The 17465-nt window shown below is 41.1% G+C and overlaps 1 protein-coding gene across 1 annotated transcript in view; it reads right to left on the bottom strand.

Moving 5' to 3' along the window:
• Cpm (carboxypeptidase M) overlaps window positions 1–17465 on the bottom strand; it is a 63810-nt gene that overhangs the window by 9868 nt on the left and 36477 nt on the right. The window contains exons 4-7 of the mRNA XM_069988411.1: window positions 6182–6354; window positions 4116–4300; window positions 2438–2608; window positions 84–236 (exon numbers count right to left, since the gene is read on the bottom strand). Of these exons, the coding sequence (XP_069844512.1) occupies window positions 84–236; window positions 2438–2608; window positions 4116–4300; window positions 6182–6354 (682 nt within the window). The remainder of the gene's footprint in view (window positions 1–83; window positions 237–2437; window positions 2609–4115; window positions 4301–6181; window positions 6355–17465) is intronic.

The following is a 17465-nucleotide window of genomic DNA, read 5'->3' on the forward strand; positions in this document are numbered from 1 at the left end:
GAAACATGTATGTGCTGCAGCCAATGGGCCTGCCCCATGCTATATTTTGTGTTTGGCAAGGAATCAGTAAAAATCTTACAGACCTAGGTGCACTTGTTTTATATATTCAATTAACGAGGCTTTGTTATCATTCCAAAAGTACGGAAGCTTCTCCTCACGAGGATATTTACAGCATGACAGCTCCAAGGTAATTTCAAAACACTGGGCCCAGATGTAGTTGTAATCTTGCATTCCACCTAAAAACAAGCAAAATTTGTTTTTATTCAGGTCTAAAATTGGAGTGGTGCCAAGTATCACATACTTTGGGGACAAGTGAATGAGACAGTTACAAGAAAAACTACATGAGAGCATGAATTTGACAGATTAACATGGTCTTCACATCTCATTACCCAAGGCATACCAGTCACTCCTACATATTTCCATATGAATGTCAGAGATGACTGAAGTTCATTTGTGGTTCACAATTAAATGAGGAGACTGGTTGCCATGGTTTATGCCTATAATCCCAAGGATTTAGGAAACATATCAGGAGGATGACTGCTCAAGACCAGCCTAGATAATGTTAGCAAGACCCTTCCCCCAATCTCTGTTATGTGGGAAAGATAAAATAGGAGGCTCACAGTCCATGCCTACTCAAGCAAAAATGTGAGATCCCATGTGAGAAAAGGAAGAAGGGAGGGAGGGAGAGGGAGAGGGCACGGGAGAGAGAGAGAGAGAGAAAGAGGGAGAGAGAGACAGAGAAAAGGCTCTGGTAGCCTGAGCATGTCAAAGATTCCAAGTATGTTAAGGATCCCTAGCTAAGTATTTGGGCTTGGAAATGTCAAGCATGGGGAATGGAGAATGAATGTAAAGCTCTGGATAAAGCCGGTCAGGTTTGGCCAGCAGAATCTATAAGTGGGTCAGGAGACTGGCTCTGAACTTCTTAAGCATCTGGCTTTGCTGCTGTTTTTTTGTTTTTGTTTTGTTTTCTCCTGAGGATACAGAACTCTCAAAAACATAGTGGGGAACAATTTCCAACAGAAACTGTGAGTTTTAGTAAATTTCCTACACATGTGGATCTGTCTTGAAAGTTAACAGTCTACATGAAGGACAGCTCTGCCCCTGGCTGAAGGGGTGTTTTGTTAGCCATGAAGAGGCAAGGGCAGGGTTTTGCCTTGCTGGAGGCCTTAGCAGGCAGAGGCAGATTATGGACAGCAGAGAGGTTCGAGATGTCATGGTGTCCTGGTGGACCTGAGGCCTGCACTGATTGGTTGTGGTCTACATTTATTTACAGTACCTGGAAAGGCGGCAGTGTGCCTGACACAAAAGTGCAAGATTAGTAGACAGCTTTTGCATCCAGAGTGCCAACTGAGAAGGTACCTTTGGAAGTGGCCTTTGTGCAGAAATGCAAATTCAGGTAGGAAGAGAATGCTTTGCATTCTACTGTCTCTCCTCTTGCCCTTCCTAAGTCCCTCCTAATAATTTTTCAGTTCCTAGACTAATACAAGTCTCACATCCCTTGGATTCTGTTTCTATAATTCCTTCTAGTAAAAAGTATCCTTCCTGGGCTGGGAAGGTGGCTCAGTGGTAGAGCGCTTGCCTTGCATGCTTGAGGCCCTGGGTTCGATTCCTCAGCACCACATAAGCAAAAAGAAAAAAGCCAGAAGTGGCGCTGTGGCTCAAGTGGTAGAGTGCTAGCCTTGAGCTGAAGAGCTGAGGGACAGAGCTCAGGCCCAGAGTTCAGGCCCACGACTGGACCAAAAAAAAATTAAAAAAAAAAAGTATCCTTCCTTCCCATATACCCTTCATGGCAATTACCCTCTCCCTTACCTGACCATCCTATTCCAAGGGTAGGAAACTGGAGGTCCCTCTTGCTGTTTCTATCTGAGGAGTTCTTTTGTTTAGCCTGTTGAAAAGTAGTTTTTGAAACCATGGTACTTCATGTGATCCCACTTCCTCTGTGAACTGGAAGGTCTGGTGATACTAGCTTTTCACTTTTGCATAACAATAATTACCTGGATCTGAGTATCAGCTGCCTGTCTAGAAGGGACCCAAGTGTTAGATTTCTCCAAGATCTTCTCTACTTCCTACTGGTTTTTGGCTTTATACCTGGATGATATCCTCTATCATTTCTAAACCACTATTCTTACTCTAATCACACTGACACCACTATTATTTATGTGCTTTGTACTTGAAAGTAAGATCTGTGTCTTATTTGTCTTTCTTAGCAGGCAGATCCTGACTAAATGTCTGGGGGGCATTGGCAGGGAGGAATGTATCTGAGCATCTCTCAAACCATGTCACCATCACTATTCCTGGGATATCAGCAGATGAAGACACAAGTGAGGGCCTGTGCTGTGACTGAAGATCTTTGGACAACTTTTGGGTCAAAAATGAATGAGCTAGAACCTGTAAGTAAAAGCAATATGGAGAATGGAGGAAATGAAGAGAGACTCACCTTGGAGTGGATACCAAGCATATCCATTTGTAATTCCATTAGGAAAGTTCATTTTATTCTTACATTGATCTCCTTTCACCATGTTGGGGTTTCTTGAAGCGTAGGTGTATGCAAGGTGTTGGAAAACATCATCATCAGGAGTTAGGCTTCGGGACAGCAATGCTCCAGTGGCTATATTTAAAAGTCAGAGAAGGACTTTTTGGTTCACTTTAGAGCAGAATACATACCACCATACTAACAAGTACACATGCTGTCATTTCCTTAGAAGACAGTTTACCCACTTCCACAAATGCTCCTTTTACTTTTTCTGTGCTGGTACCTGGGGCTTAAACTCAGGGTCTTGTGCTATCACTTGGCTTTTTTGCTCAAGGCTTGTGCTCTACCATCTGAGGCACAGCTTCACTTTTGGCTTTTTAGTGGCTATGTGGAGATAAGAATCTTATGGTCTTTTCTACCTATGCTGGCTTTGAACTGCAATCTTCAGATCTTAGCTTTTGAGTAGTTAGGATTAGAGTCATGAGCCACTGGTCCCAACTATTCTCTCTCTTTTTTAAATTTAAAAAATTTTTTTATTGTGAAAATATTGTACAGAGGAGTTACAGTTACTTGAGCAAGGTAATAAGTACATTTCTTACCAAGCATTGTTGCCTCCTTTGTTTTTCCCCTACCATCCCTGCCCTCCCATCTCTACGACTACACTCCCCCCCTCTTTTTCTCTCTCTCTTTCTTTCTTTTTTTTTTTTTTTGGTGCTGCTTTTGGGACTTGACCTCAGAGCACAGCACTATCCTTTAGCTTTTTACTCAGTGTTAGCATTCTACCACTTGAGCCACAACTCCAGTTCCAGCTACTTAGTGGAGATAAGAGTCTAATACCCAGGCTGGCTTTGAACCATGATCCTCAGATCTCAGCCTCCTGAGTAGTTAGGATTACACGCATGAGCCACTGGTGCCTGGCCTACTCTTTTTTTTTTTTTTTTTTTTTTGCTGGTCATGGGCATTAACTCTGGGCCTGGGCACTGTCCCTCAGCTCTTTAGCTCAAGGCTAGCGCTCTACCACTGGAGCCACAGCGCCACTTCCGGCTTTTTCTGTTTATGTGGTGCCGAGGAATCGAACCCAGGGCCTCATGCTTGCAAGGCATGCACTCTACCGCTGAGCTACCTTCCCAGCCCGCCTGGCCTACTCTTCTATTTTATAAGGTAATATCATATAAACCAAGGCAGACTCATCTTGAAACATTAAAATTAAATCTGCTTATCTATGGAGGTCTGTAAAGTTTCCTTAAGATACCACACTGGCTAAAGGAAGCTACTGTTGTCCTACAGTGGATGTGGGGCAATGTATCCTGATTCAGAGGTAGAAGGAGGGTGACCAATCCCAGGCCATGTGATCAGCAAAGAAAGGTAAGTTCTTCTGGTTTTCTTTGCTTTTAGCCATGCTGCCTCTTATGAAATCATCTAAATTTGATCATACCATTCCACTAACAAATACAAAGTTTGTTGCAGCTCATCCTCACTGTCCTGCTACTGTTTAAGAGTTACAAGGCAGAATGGTTCAGGACTGGAGAAACGAGGCTCCTCCTAGCCTGGCCAGAAAACGTTTAGTCATCGTCCTTCAGTGTCATAGCATTTGCAGCTCCTGTCTGCACTTGGGAGAACCAAGCAGGCCTAGATGTCTTACCTTGAACACCATTATCAAATGGATAACTGGCCACCAGGGCACCGCCATGGAGGTTCGCAGAAAGGACAAATGTCTCTGTTTTCAGCCACTTCATGATTGCCAGAGTTTCAGGCTGCCTTGATACGTTATTGTATTCAAAAGCATCTGGGAAATTTCTATTCAGGTCATAGTCATTAGAATTGCCCCTTTAAAAGAAAGAATGTTTTAGGACTTATTAGTGGTGTGGGAGGGAGATGGTCTTGCAGTGCACAGATCTCTAGCTTGGGCTTTGGATGTTTTCCCAAATATATGTAAGTGTGGATTGTGGCCTTGGTAGCCTTCCAGAACCACACCTGGCATTCTTGTCCTATGTAGTCCCCTCTGTTGTGATTTGCTGTCACCAATGAGATATTGGCTATCATGATACAAGCAGAGGCTTGCATTTAGGACTTTTTCTTGCTTCCTTTGAGAACCTCAGACCTCAATGATGACCACCTGGAAAGGCCCCATGGGGAAGTGAAGAACTAGGTAAAGGCCAGAATAAGACCCTAGACAACCTAGATGGTTGTCTCAGACAGACTGGGTTGCGGTACAGAGATTAGCTGTTGTTGTTCTGTCCTGCTCAGGACTCTGACTTACAGAACCAAGATTAAATAACAAGATTGTTGTTTTGAGTCACCAAATGTGGGGACAGCTCTTTACATAGAATCTGATCATTGATCATTGATCTGATCATGGAGAACACACTTTATACCATGAAAAGTGGTTGTGATAGATATGCTCTAAATAGAGTTAAAGAAATCCAGTGATGAGATTTTATTTTTCTCAATGAAAAAAATTGTTTCATGTTTCTGAGACAGGATCTCACTATGTGACCTAGGCTGGGTGTGAATTCATGATTCGTTTGCTTCAGCCTCCCAAGTGTTGGGATTATAGACATATTCCACCATGCCTGGCAAGAAAATTATACAACTATGTATGTATATTAGATATTTGGGGAATATTAGATATTTGAGAAATTCTGAACCTCCCAAGGTAGCTTGAAATAAATAAATTGTTCATACCAGAACTTATCTATGAGCTATTCTTCTCTGGTTAGTTCTGAGACAACTGGCTTAGCAAATCAATGGTGATTAATTATTGAGGACCTGGGTTCTGTGTTAGGAATGAGGGAGCTAACAATGATGAATGGACAGGATTCCTGCCTTCCAGTAGTTGCCAGTTCTGTGGGCATTGGGGCGGGGGGGAAGAGGGGAGAGGAGAGGATATTAAACAAGAAATCACACACTGAAAATTGTACTCTGAAATTGGGTGCTGGTGGCTCACACCTGTAATCTTAGCTACTCAGGAGGTTGAGATGAGAGGCTTGTGGTTAAAAGCCAGCGGACAGGGAATTCTGTGACTCAATCTCCAGTTAACCATCAAAAAGCTGGAAGTAGACCTTTGGCTCAAGTGGGAGAGCCTTGAGTGAAAAAGCTAAGGGACAGTGCCCAGGCCCTAAGTTCAAGCTCTAGTATTAGTGCAAAAAAAGAAGGAAGGAAGGAAGGAAGGAAGGAAGGAAGGAAGGAAGGAAGGAAGGAAGGAAGGAAGGAAGGAAAGAAAGAAAGAGAGAAAGAAGAAAAAAGTGCTGAGAGGGTAAAGTACCCAGGATTAGAGTTTACCAGGAGACCTGATAGAGGATGTGAGGTCAGAGGTGTCTTGGAGGGACTGCTGCTGAAGCAGAGGGAGAGGTAAAGAGGGGGAGAGGGGTGTTTGTGCAATGCCTAAGTAGCAAAGCCACCTGGTAGTACCAGGAGATAGACGGAGGATGGTGAGAGAGACTGGTACTGGGGAACTATGGGGGTGTACCCAAGGGGTGGAAGGTGGAGCAGACAGTCAGGCACAGGAGTCCTCAGGACTCCATGTTTCATCCTACCAGCCACAGGCAAGAGTTAAGAGCATCAGCACACCTGACATGATACAGGCTGTCAGGTGCAATACCATTTGGGGTCTCGTCTTCTCTGGGCTGACAGGTACCTGCCTAATGAGGAGAGCCTTTTCATTGTTTTGTCTTGTTTTCAATTAAGTTAGACCTACTCATCTTTTACCTTCCACTATTATAGAAGCAGTCGGGCTTTTTGACAGATTCAAAGCCGTCTGGGTTCATTGAGGGCATGATGTGTATCCGAGTATTGTTGATGAGCTTTGTAATCTCGATGTCCTTCCCATGGTTGGTTACGAGATAGTCGATCAGGTGGAGCAGCATTTCCCGCCCCACAGTCTGTGTGGAAGAGAAAAGGGGTGCTACCAGATCAGATGCAATAAGGACACAATCATGTGCCTAAATGGATTTGCTAGTAAAAGTTTTAGCACTTATTTGTACATAATTTCATGTGTGTGTGTGTGTGTTGTGTGTGTGTGTGTGTGTGTGTGTGATGAAGATTGAACCCACAATAACTTTTTCAAGAATGAGTTAGTGTACATGTGTTCTGATCATAGTAATTTTTACTTGCTTGTCATCCACAATACTTATGGAATGGTCAAGAAAGAAGCAGAATCACAAAGAACATTCACTACTGCTACATGCAACATTGTAGAGCTTGAGGTCAAATTTATTAATCAAGTTAATAATTTTAACAGGTTTCAGATGTCCACTGTCTCCCATTATAAACCCTCTTGCACATTTCTGTAGTGTTTTGTTTTTTTTTTCTGATTCTGTGCATTTCTGATCTCCATTTGATGTTTCTGAACCATAGAAACATGAAACCATGAAACCCTAGGCCATTGGCCTATTATCCACCATTATTATTATTATTATTATCCACCATTGCCGGTCACCAGTGGCTCATGCCCGTAATCCTAGCTAGTCAGGAGGCTGAGATCTGAGGATCATGGTTCAAAGCCAGCCCAGGCAGGAAAGTCCGTGAGACTCTTATCTCCAATAAACTACTAGAAAACTGAAGTGGCGCTGTGGCTCAAGTGGTAGAGCGTTGACCTTGAGCTGAAGAGCTGAGGGACAGCGCCCAAGCCCAGAGTTCAAGCCCCATGACCCACCAAAAAAACAAAACAAAAAACCCCCAAAAAACAAAAACTAAGCTAGACACCTTGATTCATGCATATAACCCTGGCTCCTTGGGAGGCTGAGAGAGGGTGATCACAGTTTGAGGCTAGTCCAGTGGGAAAAATGCTCTCACGACCTCTTCTCTATAAGTAGCTGAGTATGTGGCATACACCTTTAATACTAGCTTTGTAGCATGATAAATGGATCGAGGTTCCTCTAGGTGCATGCTCAAGAATGAAGTGAGACTGTCTGAGAAATAACCAGTATAAAAAAGGGTTAGAAATTTGGTCAGTAGGTATAGTACCCACCTAGCAAGCAGGCAGTACTGAGTTCAAACCCAAGTACCCCCCATACACCTCTGTATCATTATCACTTTGCTAGATATATATATTATATATATATAGATATATATGTTTCTAACAATGAGTAAAAGAGTGTATTAAAAAGCTTTCACATCCAACTAAATTACCTTCTATGCCACCAAGGACCTGGGAACTGAAGGACTGAAGAGGTTCTCGTTTTATATACCCAAGGGAGGTTTACAATTTTTCTTACTTTAAAAAAAAATGTTATATAGTCTAGTCACATCTTATTAGGAAGACGTGACTAGACTATATAACATCGTATCTATGATTCTGGGCTAGAGGAATCTGCTCTTGAAGACCAGATGTTAGAAGACAGATGCTAGGAACCAGGACAAAGTGGGGCAGAGGTTAGATGAGGACTTGACTGTTGCTGCTGCTCCTGAAAGCACTTAATGGAGTCTCAAAAGTACTTGGGTTGCTACTGCACTGTAGGAATGCAACACTTTGACCCAGCATGAGTGACCCCTGGGTCACTCCTTTATCAGCCCCATTGGCACATAAAGAAAAAACAACCAACTCTCCTTTATATACTTTGTTATCCTACACAGGATAGTGGCAGCAGGGCCTCAAACACTGTGATATGTGAATTTTATCTTCACATGTAATAGCAATGCAATTCAGAGCAATAATAAAAGTCAGAGTGGAAATCACTCAAACCTGACCTCAGTTTTTTCCTGCTTATTTTTCTCTTCCTCTTCCACATACATGACTTTTTCAATCATTTTGGTTTTATTCTCTGGTTAATACATGTAAATATGATTAAATTATATACAGCTTATTAAAAGGTAATAGATAAAATATGTCCTACAACCTGCTTTAAATTCTTTTTATTAGTGTACATTAATTGTACAAAAGCACCTCATTGTGCTATTTCCATATATTCACGTAATATTTGATCAATTCACTCTATTACTCTTTTCTACCTCTATTCCCCCTTTTATATATTTTTTAAAATTTTATTCTATTTTTTGTCAATTGTGGGGTTTGAACTCTGGGCTTGGGTGCTGTCCCTCAGCTCTTCAGCTCAAGGTGAGTGCTCTACCACTTGAGCCACAGTGCCACTTCCAGTTTTCTAGTGTTTTTTTTTTTTTTTTGTGAAACTACTGTACAGAGGGGTTACAATTACATGAGCAAGGTAATGAGTACATTTCTTATTAAGCATTGTTGCCTCCTCCTTTGTTTCCCCTTCCTATCCCTTCTCATCCTTCCCCCCCCACCCCCCAGTAGTTTTTATTGAAGAGTCTCATGGACTTTCCTGCCTGGGCTGGCTTTGAACTGAGATCCTCAGCTCTCAGCCTCCTGAGTAGCTAGGATTACAGGCATGAGCCAACTATGCTTATTTTTTTTGTTTTGTCAGTTGTGGGGCTTGAACTCTGGGCATGGGCTCTGTCCCTGAGCTCTTCAGCTCAAGGCAATCACTCTACTATTTGAACAACAGTGCTGCCACTTCCGGTTTTCTGGTGGTTAATTGGAGATAAGAGTCTCACAGACTTTTTTGCCCCGGCTGGCTTTGAACCGTGATCCTTAGATCTCAGCCTCTGAGTAGCTAGGATTACAGGTATGAGCCACTGGTGCCTGGCTTAAAACCATGCTATTTTTTACAGAAACAGTAAAACCATGGTTCAGGAGATACGCATATAACTAAAGTATTCTGTTTCAATATTCCACAACCATCATGTATTCTTCATTGCTGAGACTGACAAAGAAACAATTAAGCATTGGATAACTTCATGAATACCAAAAAAACAGATGAAACTTCAGAGGGATTAAAACAAAACCTTTTTTTCTATTGGGCCACATTTGATACTTCTGTAACAGCAAATTTATGCCAAATATTATTCAAATGAATTCTTCCCATCCATATCTCCATTACTCACTTATGTTTTATGCATAAACTTGCTTCCCTTCCTAATTTTAAGACTTTAGAATGAAGTCTTTGAATATGAGACCTTGGAGAGTTCATATTTTAAGAAAGAGTGGATCAAATCAGCATGCCTTTACTTAGCCAGCACTTCCTTTGTCGTGCGTGCTTCCTTACTGTAAGAATGAACCCTACATCAGAGCAGTCTCACACACAGGCTTCGGGAGCCTTTTATGGGTGACTCAAGGACAGGTAGAATGGCAGTAATCCAGAAAGTAGAACACAAATTCCCTATCAGGTGTAGTTCAATTTCTGCCACTGTGCAATTTGCCAGACAGTTATAAGTGAGTCTGAGTCTAGCTCTCCCAAGAATGCTTATGAAAAGGAATTTTGTTGTTGTTGTTGTTGGTTGTGGGGCTTGAACTCTGGACCTGGGTGTGGTCCCAGAGCTCTTCCGCTCAAGGCAATCGCTCTACCACTTGAGCCACAGTGCCATTTCTGGTTTTCTGGTGATTAATTGGAGATAATAGTTTCATGGACTTTCCTTCCAGGCTGGCTTTGATCATCAGATCTTAGCTTCTTGAGTAGATAGGATTACAGGTGTGAGCCACTGGCACTCAGCCAGGAACATTTTTTGAAGAAAGAAACTATAGCACAGATAGTAATAGTAGTAATAGTAGTAGTAGTAGTAGTAGTAGTAGTAGTAGTAGTAGTAGTAGTAGTAGTAGTGTGTTTGTATAAGAGGGAGAGGAGAGAGGAAGTGAGAAACTTGGGCTTTCCTAATGGTGGACTGTTTTTAAAATGCTATACTGCAAGGCAGGTTCTAGAAGGAAATGATCAGTTCTGGGACTCCAGTGTGGTGTGTGTCAGATTTGATTCATTTAGCTGACTGCCTAACTAATTATTCTTCTTAAATATCAATCTACATGTTACGTATCTGTTAAAAGCACCCGCCCCTCCCCCCCATTGCAAATTAGTCTAACCTACTCCATTTTGTAAAGGACTCCATTTTGTCTGGCAGGAAGGCAGTTTGCTTTGCTTTACAGTCTGTTGTGAATTCAAGCAGAACCCATTCCATGTCTTGTTTTGACAATATATTCCTGGAAAGGACTGGACAAGCAGACAAATAACCTCCTTGCCAAAATAAATAAATAAACAAAGAAAGAAATTGACAACTCCAACCATTTCCTAGAATAGCTAGCTGAACTCAAACTACAAAACAAAATGTCAGTAATACAGTCTTTCTCCATAAGCATTGATGCTTATAAACCCAGCCCTAACACCATGATGGACACCATAAGCATCTCTCTCTTCTCTCTCTCTCTCTCTCTCTCTCTCTCTCTCTCTCTCTCTCTCTCTCTCTCTCTCTCACACACACACACACACACACGCATATATTATAGACTTGGTTCCCTACCTCTCCTGGGAAGTGAACAAGGATCTTTGCCACCTTGCCAGTCTGCCTCTTGGTGAATTCCTTTACACTCCCTGCACACAGGCCAAAGACCCCAGATTTAATTTTACCTGTCATACTTTTCCTGGTGTGGCCCTCACATATCACATCTGTGCTACTTAATGCTGTTCACGTACATTACAGTCACCTGACTGACACATCCTCCCCCACTCCACCATGTCTAAGCCTGGCCGTGGGAACCTAATCCATTTCCTTAGTATCCCTGGTCTACCTTGCCCAACTCCTGATATGCCACATATTTAATAAATAACTGCTAATTAACTACTGTTGACAAATCCACTATCAAGCTGAGTCTTGTGAGGAAGGACTTTTGAAAACATGTGGACTTAAGGTGCTCAGTGAGTGAGACATATAAATAATAATGTGATTCCAAGGATTTTCCACACTGAACAAACACTACAAGGTTCAGGGCTATCATTTCTGCTTATGACAAAAACTTGGGGCATCTGGTCACTAAAAGGACGAATAAAAGCATTACTTGAGGAATCGAATATATGCTTAGAATGAAGATGATATACTACTTGGAATAATCAATAAAGAGCTTAGTCTAACTTAAAAAAGAAGCAGTTTAATCATTTAAACATTGTACCACTGAGGTCATTTAGTTATTTTAGAGTAGTGGTAAAAAACAACAACAAAACAACAAAAACTGGAAAGCAACAATGAGAGAACAAACTTTGCTTTTCTGGTACTGGGTCTTCAATTCAAAGCCTTAACTTCTTGCTAGACTTTTTTACTCAAGGTTAGCTCTCTTCCACTTGAGCCACACCTCCAGTTCCAGCTGCTTGAGAGTTCATTGAGATAAGAGTCTTATCCCCCAGGGTCTTACCCCTGCCTTCACTGTATTTGATGTTGGTATAATTTGTGGAGGGGAAGGGAAAAAACAAATCGTTTAACTAGGGATACAGGTGGGCCCATTGCAACAATGAGATGTACAAGTTGTTATGTGGAAAAACGAACTTTACAACTTTGGTGGAGGGGGGGAGTATGGGAAGGGTTGGGAAGGGGAAACAAAGAGGAGGCAACAATGCTTGATAGGAAATGTACTTGTTATCTTGCCCATGTAATTGTAACTCCTCTGTAAAGTATTCTCACAATAAAAATAAAATAAAATAAAACTTCAAACAAATGAATTTAAAAAAAAGAGTCTTATAGACTTTTCTGCCTGTGTTGGCTTTCAGTTATGATCCTCAAATTTCATCCTCCTGAGTAGCATGAGCCACTAGCACTTTGCTACTTTTTGGTTTTGTTCTCATAAATCTAGAACCTCTATTACATGAGTAGGATAAGAGCAATTTTAGATATAGTGTCTGTGAAGCAATTAAAATACCCTGTAAACATAAGCATTTATGCCTACAAATTTCATCTCAAACTATTTATTATATCTAGCAGATGTGTAAAGAATCATTTGTCCTTAATTTTTAGGATAATAATCACTACACTCCAGGGAATCTTCTTCCTTACATCTAGAATATAATAAAATATAACTAAATGCCAAATGTGAAATTCTAAATTTGATGTAAAATTCTCAAGAGTCTATATACTTAAAACTATATAGAATCAGAGTAAAACTAATTCAGAAGCTTAAAAAAATTCCTCTCCCCTTCCCTCTAGTTAGTATCATAAGTCAGTTAAACTTAATAAACACATCCTGGAAGCTATCTAGTCTACAACTATAGTAATCAGGACTTGGATGCTGTGGTCAAGGAAACTTGAGCTGAGCTGGTCTAGGCTCTGCCCTGCATTTTGTCATTGCTGTGTTAGCTGAAAACTCCAGGTACTGTATTTTTTTTTTTCTTTTGGTTTGAATTTAGGACCATGCAGTTGCTGATCAGGCCGAGACACTTTAATCCTTTAAATACTTTGTCTCATTTTGATATTTTTACTGGAGAGGAATTAGAAATATCTTATTAAAAAAAAGAGATTGTCCAAGTAAAAAATTTTTTTCAAAATTCTGAAGAACATAGGATCAAAGATAGGCACAAAACAGAATGAGGGGCGCTTGAGGAATTGATGAGGGGCATAGACCTTTATGGGCTCCTCCTGCAAAACAATCAGGATGTCAGTTCTTGGGTGAGGGTGTAGCCATGGTTTTCAGACAAGCTTGATTTTAGATTATGATATGCTTTTTTCCATAGCAGACCATTAGCACTGAGGGAAGGTACACCTAACTGGGCAGTGGTGGCTCACACCTATAATCCTCACTATTCAGGAGGTGAAGTTCTGATGATCAAGATTTGAAGCCAGCCTTGGAAGGAAAGTCCATGAGACCTTTATCTCCAATTAACTGCCAAAGAACCCAAAGCAGAGCTGTGGCTCCAATGGAGCACCAGCCTTCACTTAAAAAGCTAAGATACAGCACCCAGGGCCTGAGTTCAAGCCCCAGTACTTGTTCAAAATAAAAAAATAAAAAGATCCCAACCTAAATGATCTGAGTATCTGGAGTAAGGGAGGGGAAGAACCCCATTCAGTGTGAGCTGCCTCAACCCTTCCAATTAAAATGATTAAATTTCAGGTGTGTCAATAACAGCCTACATAAATTAAACCTAGAATTGGGGCTTCTACACTTGAACATTCCAATGTGAGTGCAAATCAGGGTCTGGAAGAACCAGAAAAACATTGGGTAGGCTTATTAAAATGACAAAGGCAGAACCTCAGAAATACTCTCCTATGTTGTCCTCAGGACAAAGGCTCACGTGGTTAGTGTCTGTGAGCTCCCCAAGGTGATTCCACAGAAATCCAGGAGAGGGCGCTGGGCACAGGAAGATTTGAGAGAGCGAGAAAGGTGACAGAAATCTTCAGTGTTGCCTTTCCTAAGAGCTTGTGACCTTTGCACATGATCAGGACAAGGAATTTGCCCCTAGTACAACTATCTGTTCTTTGTAAGAATAAGAGAAAACGAAAAACAGGTACAAAGTAAGAAGTGGGCTTACAAATGGCATTACTGCTTATGCAACAACACTTGTCTATGGCCATTTTCAGCTGTTTTTGCAATCCATAATTTTCCTCCTCCTCTTCCTCCTCCTCCTCCTCCTCCACTTCCTCCTCCTCCTCCTCCTCCCCCCCTCCTCCCCCTCCCCCTTCCCCTCCCTCTTCTTTTTTGCTTTTGCATTTCTTTTTTTTTTTTTTGGGTCCGGTCGTGGTGCCTGAACTCTGGGTCTGGGCGCTGTTCCTCAGCTCTTCAGCTCAGGCTAGCGCTCTACCACTTGAGCAACAGTGCCACTTCCGGCTTTTTTCTTTTTGCTTATGTGGTGCTGAGGAATCGAACCCAGTGTTTCATGCATGCAAGGCAAGCACTCTACCACTGAGCCACCTTCCCAGCCTGCTTTTGCATTTCTGAGTGTAGTGAGGCTAATTATCTCAGACCTTCAGTATCAATCAAATTAGACCATCTGAAAAACTCCTTGAATGTATATTTACTAAAAGTGTTCCAACTGAATCAGCAAATTCTTGGCTCTCACTTTCAGTTAAAAGCAAATGGAGGGACTAGCGGCATAGAGTCAGTGACACTGTAAGGAACCAAAAATCCAAAATGTAGAGACTCTGTAGAAAGGACAACTGATCAATGTCCTTAAAAAAATGATATTACCACTATTATTAAGGTGTTATACAGAGGGGTTACTATTTCATAAGTCAGGTCATGAGTACTTTCCTCTTTTGGACAATGTCACCTCTTCCTTTGCTTTCCCTCAGTTTTCCCCTCCCCCTCCTGTCCCTGCCCACAGTTGCACAGTTCATTTGCCACATAAGTCTAGTGAATACTGTGATTGCATTTGTTCACCCTTCCTCCTTCCCTTTCTGCTCCTGATCAATCTCTTTTGAAAGCCTAATGTCATAAAATGATTCTTCAAATGATACTATAAAAGAGATTCTAGGGATATATCAACCAAATATGATTCATAATACTGGATGAGAATCTGTTTTGAGCAATTTTGAGGACACCTTGAAAACAATTAGAAAATATAGAGATAGAAAACAAAGACAAACATTTACTGATATAAAAGGATAGTGAGTACTAATTTTAAAATGTTAACCAAAAGGAAAACAGGATAAACAGGTGCTAGTGTCTCATGCTTGTAAGCCTCACTAGGCAGGAGGCTGAGAGCTGAGGATCACAGTTCAAAGCCAGTCTGGGAAGTAAAGTTTGAGAGACTAGCTCCAATTAATCAACAAAAAACTGGACTGGATGTGTGGTACAGGTAGTAGAGTGCCAGCTGTGAACCAAAAAAGAAAAAAAAAAGCCAAGTGAGAGCACAAAGCTCTGAGTTCAAGCCCCCAGCACTGGCCCAACAACAAAAAGAAAGAAACATAGCATGCTATCATTAGATAAAAGTGCATGCACAGACATGCATATCTAGAATGATAAATAAGAGTCAACAGTACTAATTTTTGGAAGGCCAACATATAATGTTTTCTTTTATGTTTCTTTGTATTACTGTTTTTTTTTTCATAGTACTGGTTTTAAAATTCAGAACCTCACACTTGTTAGACAGCTCGTCTGCCACCTGAGCCATGTTTCCAGCTCTTTGTGCTTTAAATTAAAAAAAATAATTTGGATATAGTTTTATGTTTTCACCTGGGCCAGCCTGTATGATTTCTCCTTTCTGTGTCTCCCATTGTAGTTGTGATTAAGGACAGGAGCTACTATACCTGGCATGTTTGTTGAGGCTAGGGTCTTACTAACTTTTTGCCTTTGTTGGCCTCGTTTGTATTTTTTCTAATGTGCATCAGTGTTGCTTTTGTAGTAACAGTAATTGCATTGTAATAACAGTAATTGTTGCTATTGTTGTTGCAGCATTGGAGAATTAACTAAGGCTTCAAGTTTGCCAGACAAGCACTTTACCATAGTTTGTTGTTGTTTTTTAAACAGATTAGAATTTTTTCTCCTAAGGAGTTTCAAGATTTTTTTTTTTGGGTCCGGTCATGGGGCCTGAACTCTGGGCCTGGGCACTGTCCCTCAGCTCTTCGGCTCAAGGCTAGCGCTCTACCACTTGAGCCACACAGCGCCACTTCCGACTTTTTTCTTATGTGGTGCTGAGGAATCGAACCCAGGGCCTCAAGCATGCAAGGCAAGTGCTCTACCACTGAGCCACCTTCCCAGCCCCGTGAGTTTCAAGATTTTAATGATGTAATAATCAGGTAAGAGGGAATGAGTTATAGTCCAATACTTCTCGCATAAACTCAAACTTCTTCATTGGAGTAAAACAGGCTTTTTATTGTTTACCATTCCTGAATTACAATAGTATCTTGGCGTTTTCTCCTGTATTCCTCTACTTAGTCTAGGTTGTTACAATCAGAGAAATCGTAAAGTCACTTTTTCTTATATCTGTAGTAGAAAAATTAACAGAATATTTTTAGTAGGGAAACAGACCTAATTCTAAAACAAGGTACAATGAGATACAGTGGAAATCCACGGGGGAACATGTCTGTTATGATGGAAAGAATTGGGTCCTGATGCTGTCAATGAGCCATGGGAAAAGTGTGGAAACTACACACACACAGATACACACACAGACACAGACATGGTATGTGTGTGTACATGCACATGTGCCTCCTGTAGAGATTCTCCACATGTGGTTGCTAAATCCTGGAGTCATAAGTCAGTGTGTGTGTGTGTGTATGTACATATATATACATATATATATATATATATATATATATATATATATATATATATATATATATATATATATATAGCCATTATCAATGAAGATCTCCAAAGAAGTGAAGAACTACTGCCCTAAAATGCTACTTACATTCTTTATTCGTAATATTTATTTGTTGGCCACTGGCTTGAACTCGGGGCCTGGGTGCTGTCCCTGAGGTCTTTTGCTCAAGGCTAGTGCTCCAACACCTTTAGCCATAGCACCACTTCAGGTTTTCTGGTGGTTAGCTGAAGATAAGAATCTCACAGAGTTTCCTGCCTGGGCTAACTCTGAACCATAATCCTCAGATCTCAGCCTCCTGAGTAGCTAGGGTTACAGGCATAAGCCACCAGAGCATAGCTGCTACTTTATATTCTTTAGCAGTACTAGGAGCTTTGACAGGCTTTGAAAGGTGCTCAAAACTCTTTTAATTCCAATAAAGGAGTAAACAAGGGGTGGCTAGACTTCTCCACTGAGAAGTCTGTTCCTCTGTTCCTCAGTCAGGCTGTCCTGTCTTCTAGCTCCAAGTGGTGCCGGGAGGGCAAATTATGCATAAGCCTCACATTCAGAATAAGAAATTTCTTCATAGCTCCAGATGGGTGACAATGTTGTCAGACACCTTGCATTCATAAACTGTTTTGTAGAATGGGAACTTCTTTATACAACTACTTAAAGATAATAATAATAAAAATGTTAAAAAAAATAAATTTCTTAATATCTCCAAAAAACCCAGACCCTGCCATCAGTTGGGACACAAAAGAAGTCAACAGTATATCAAGTCTCCACTTCAAAGCACATTGAAAGCTTTCTTCTTTTTCTTTTTCCCCCCTCCTGCCTAATCTCAAAGCTTGGCATTTCTTAAAGAATCACAGTGAACTAGCAGGTCTTGATTTGATGGAGAGCACTACCTAGCCAGAGAGAAAGATGCCAGAAATTTGGGGAAATGCATGGAAAGAACAAACAAATCTTGTGAGAGCTTATCTCTG

Source organism: Dipodomys merriami, unplaced genomic scaffold (genome assembly GCF_024711535.1).
Source record: "Dipodomys merriami isolate MVZ:Mamm:240054 unplaced genomic scaffold, mDipMer1.0.p SCAF_10, whole genome shotgun sequence".
Lineage (NCBI taxonomy): Eukaryota > Metazoa > Chordata > Mammalia > Rodentia > Heteromyidae > Dipodomys > Dipodomys merriami.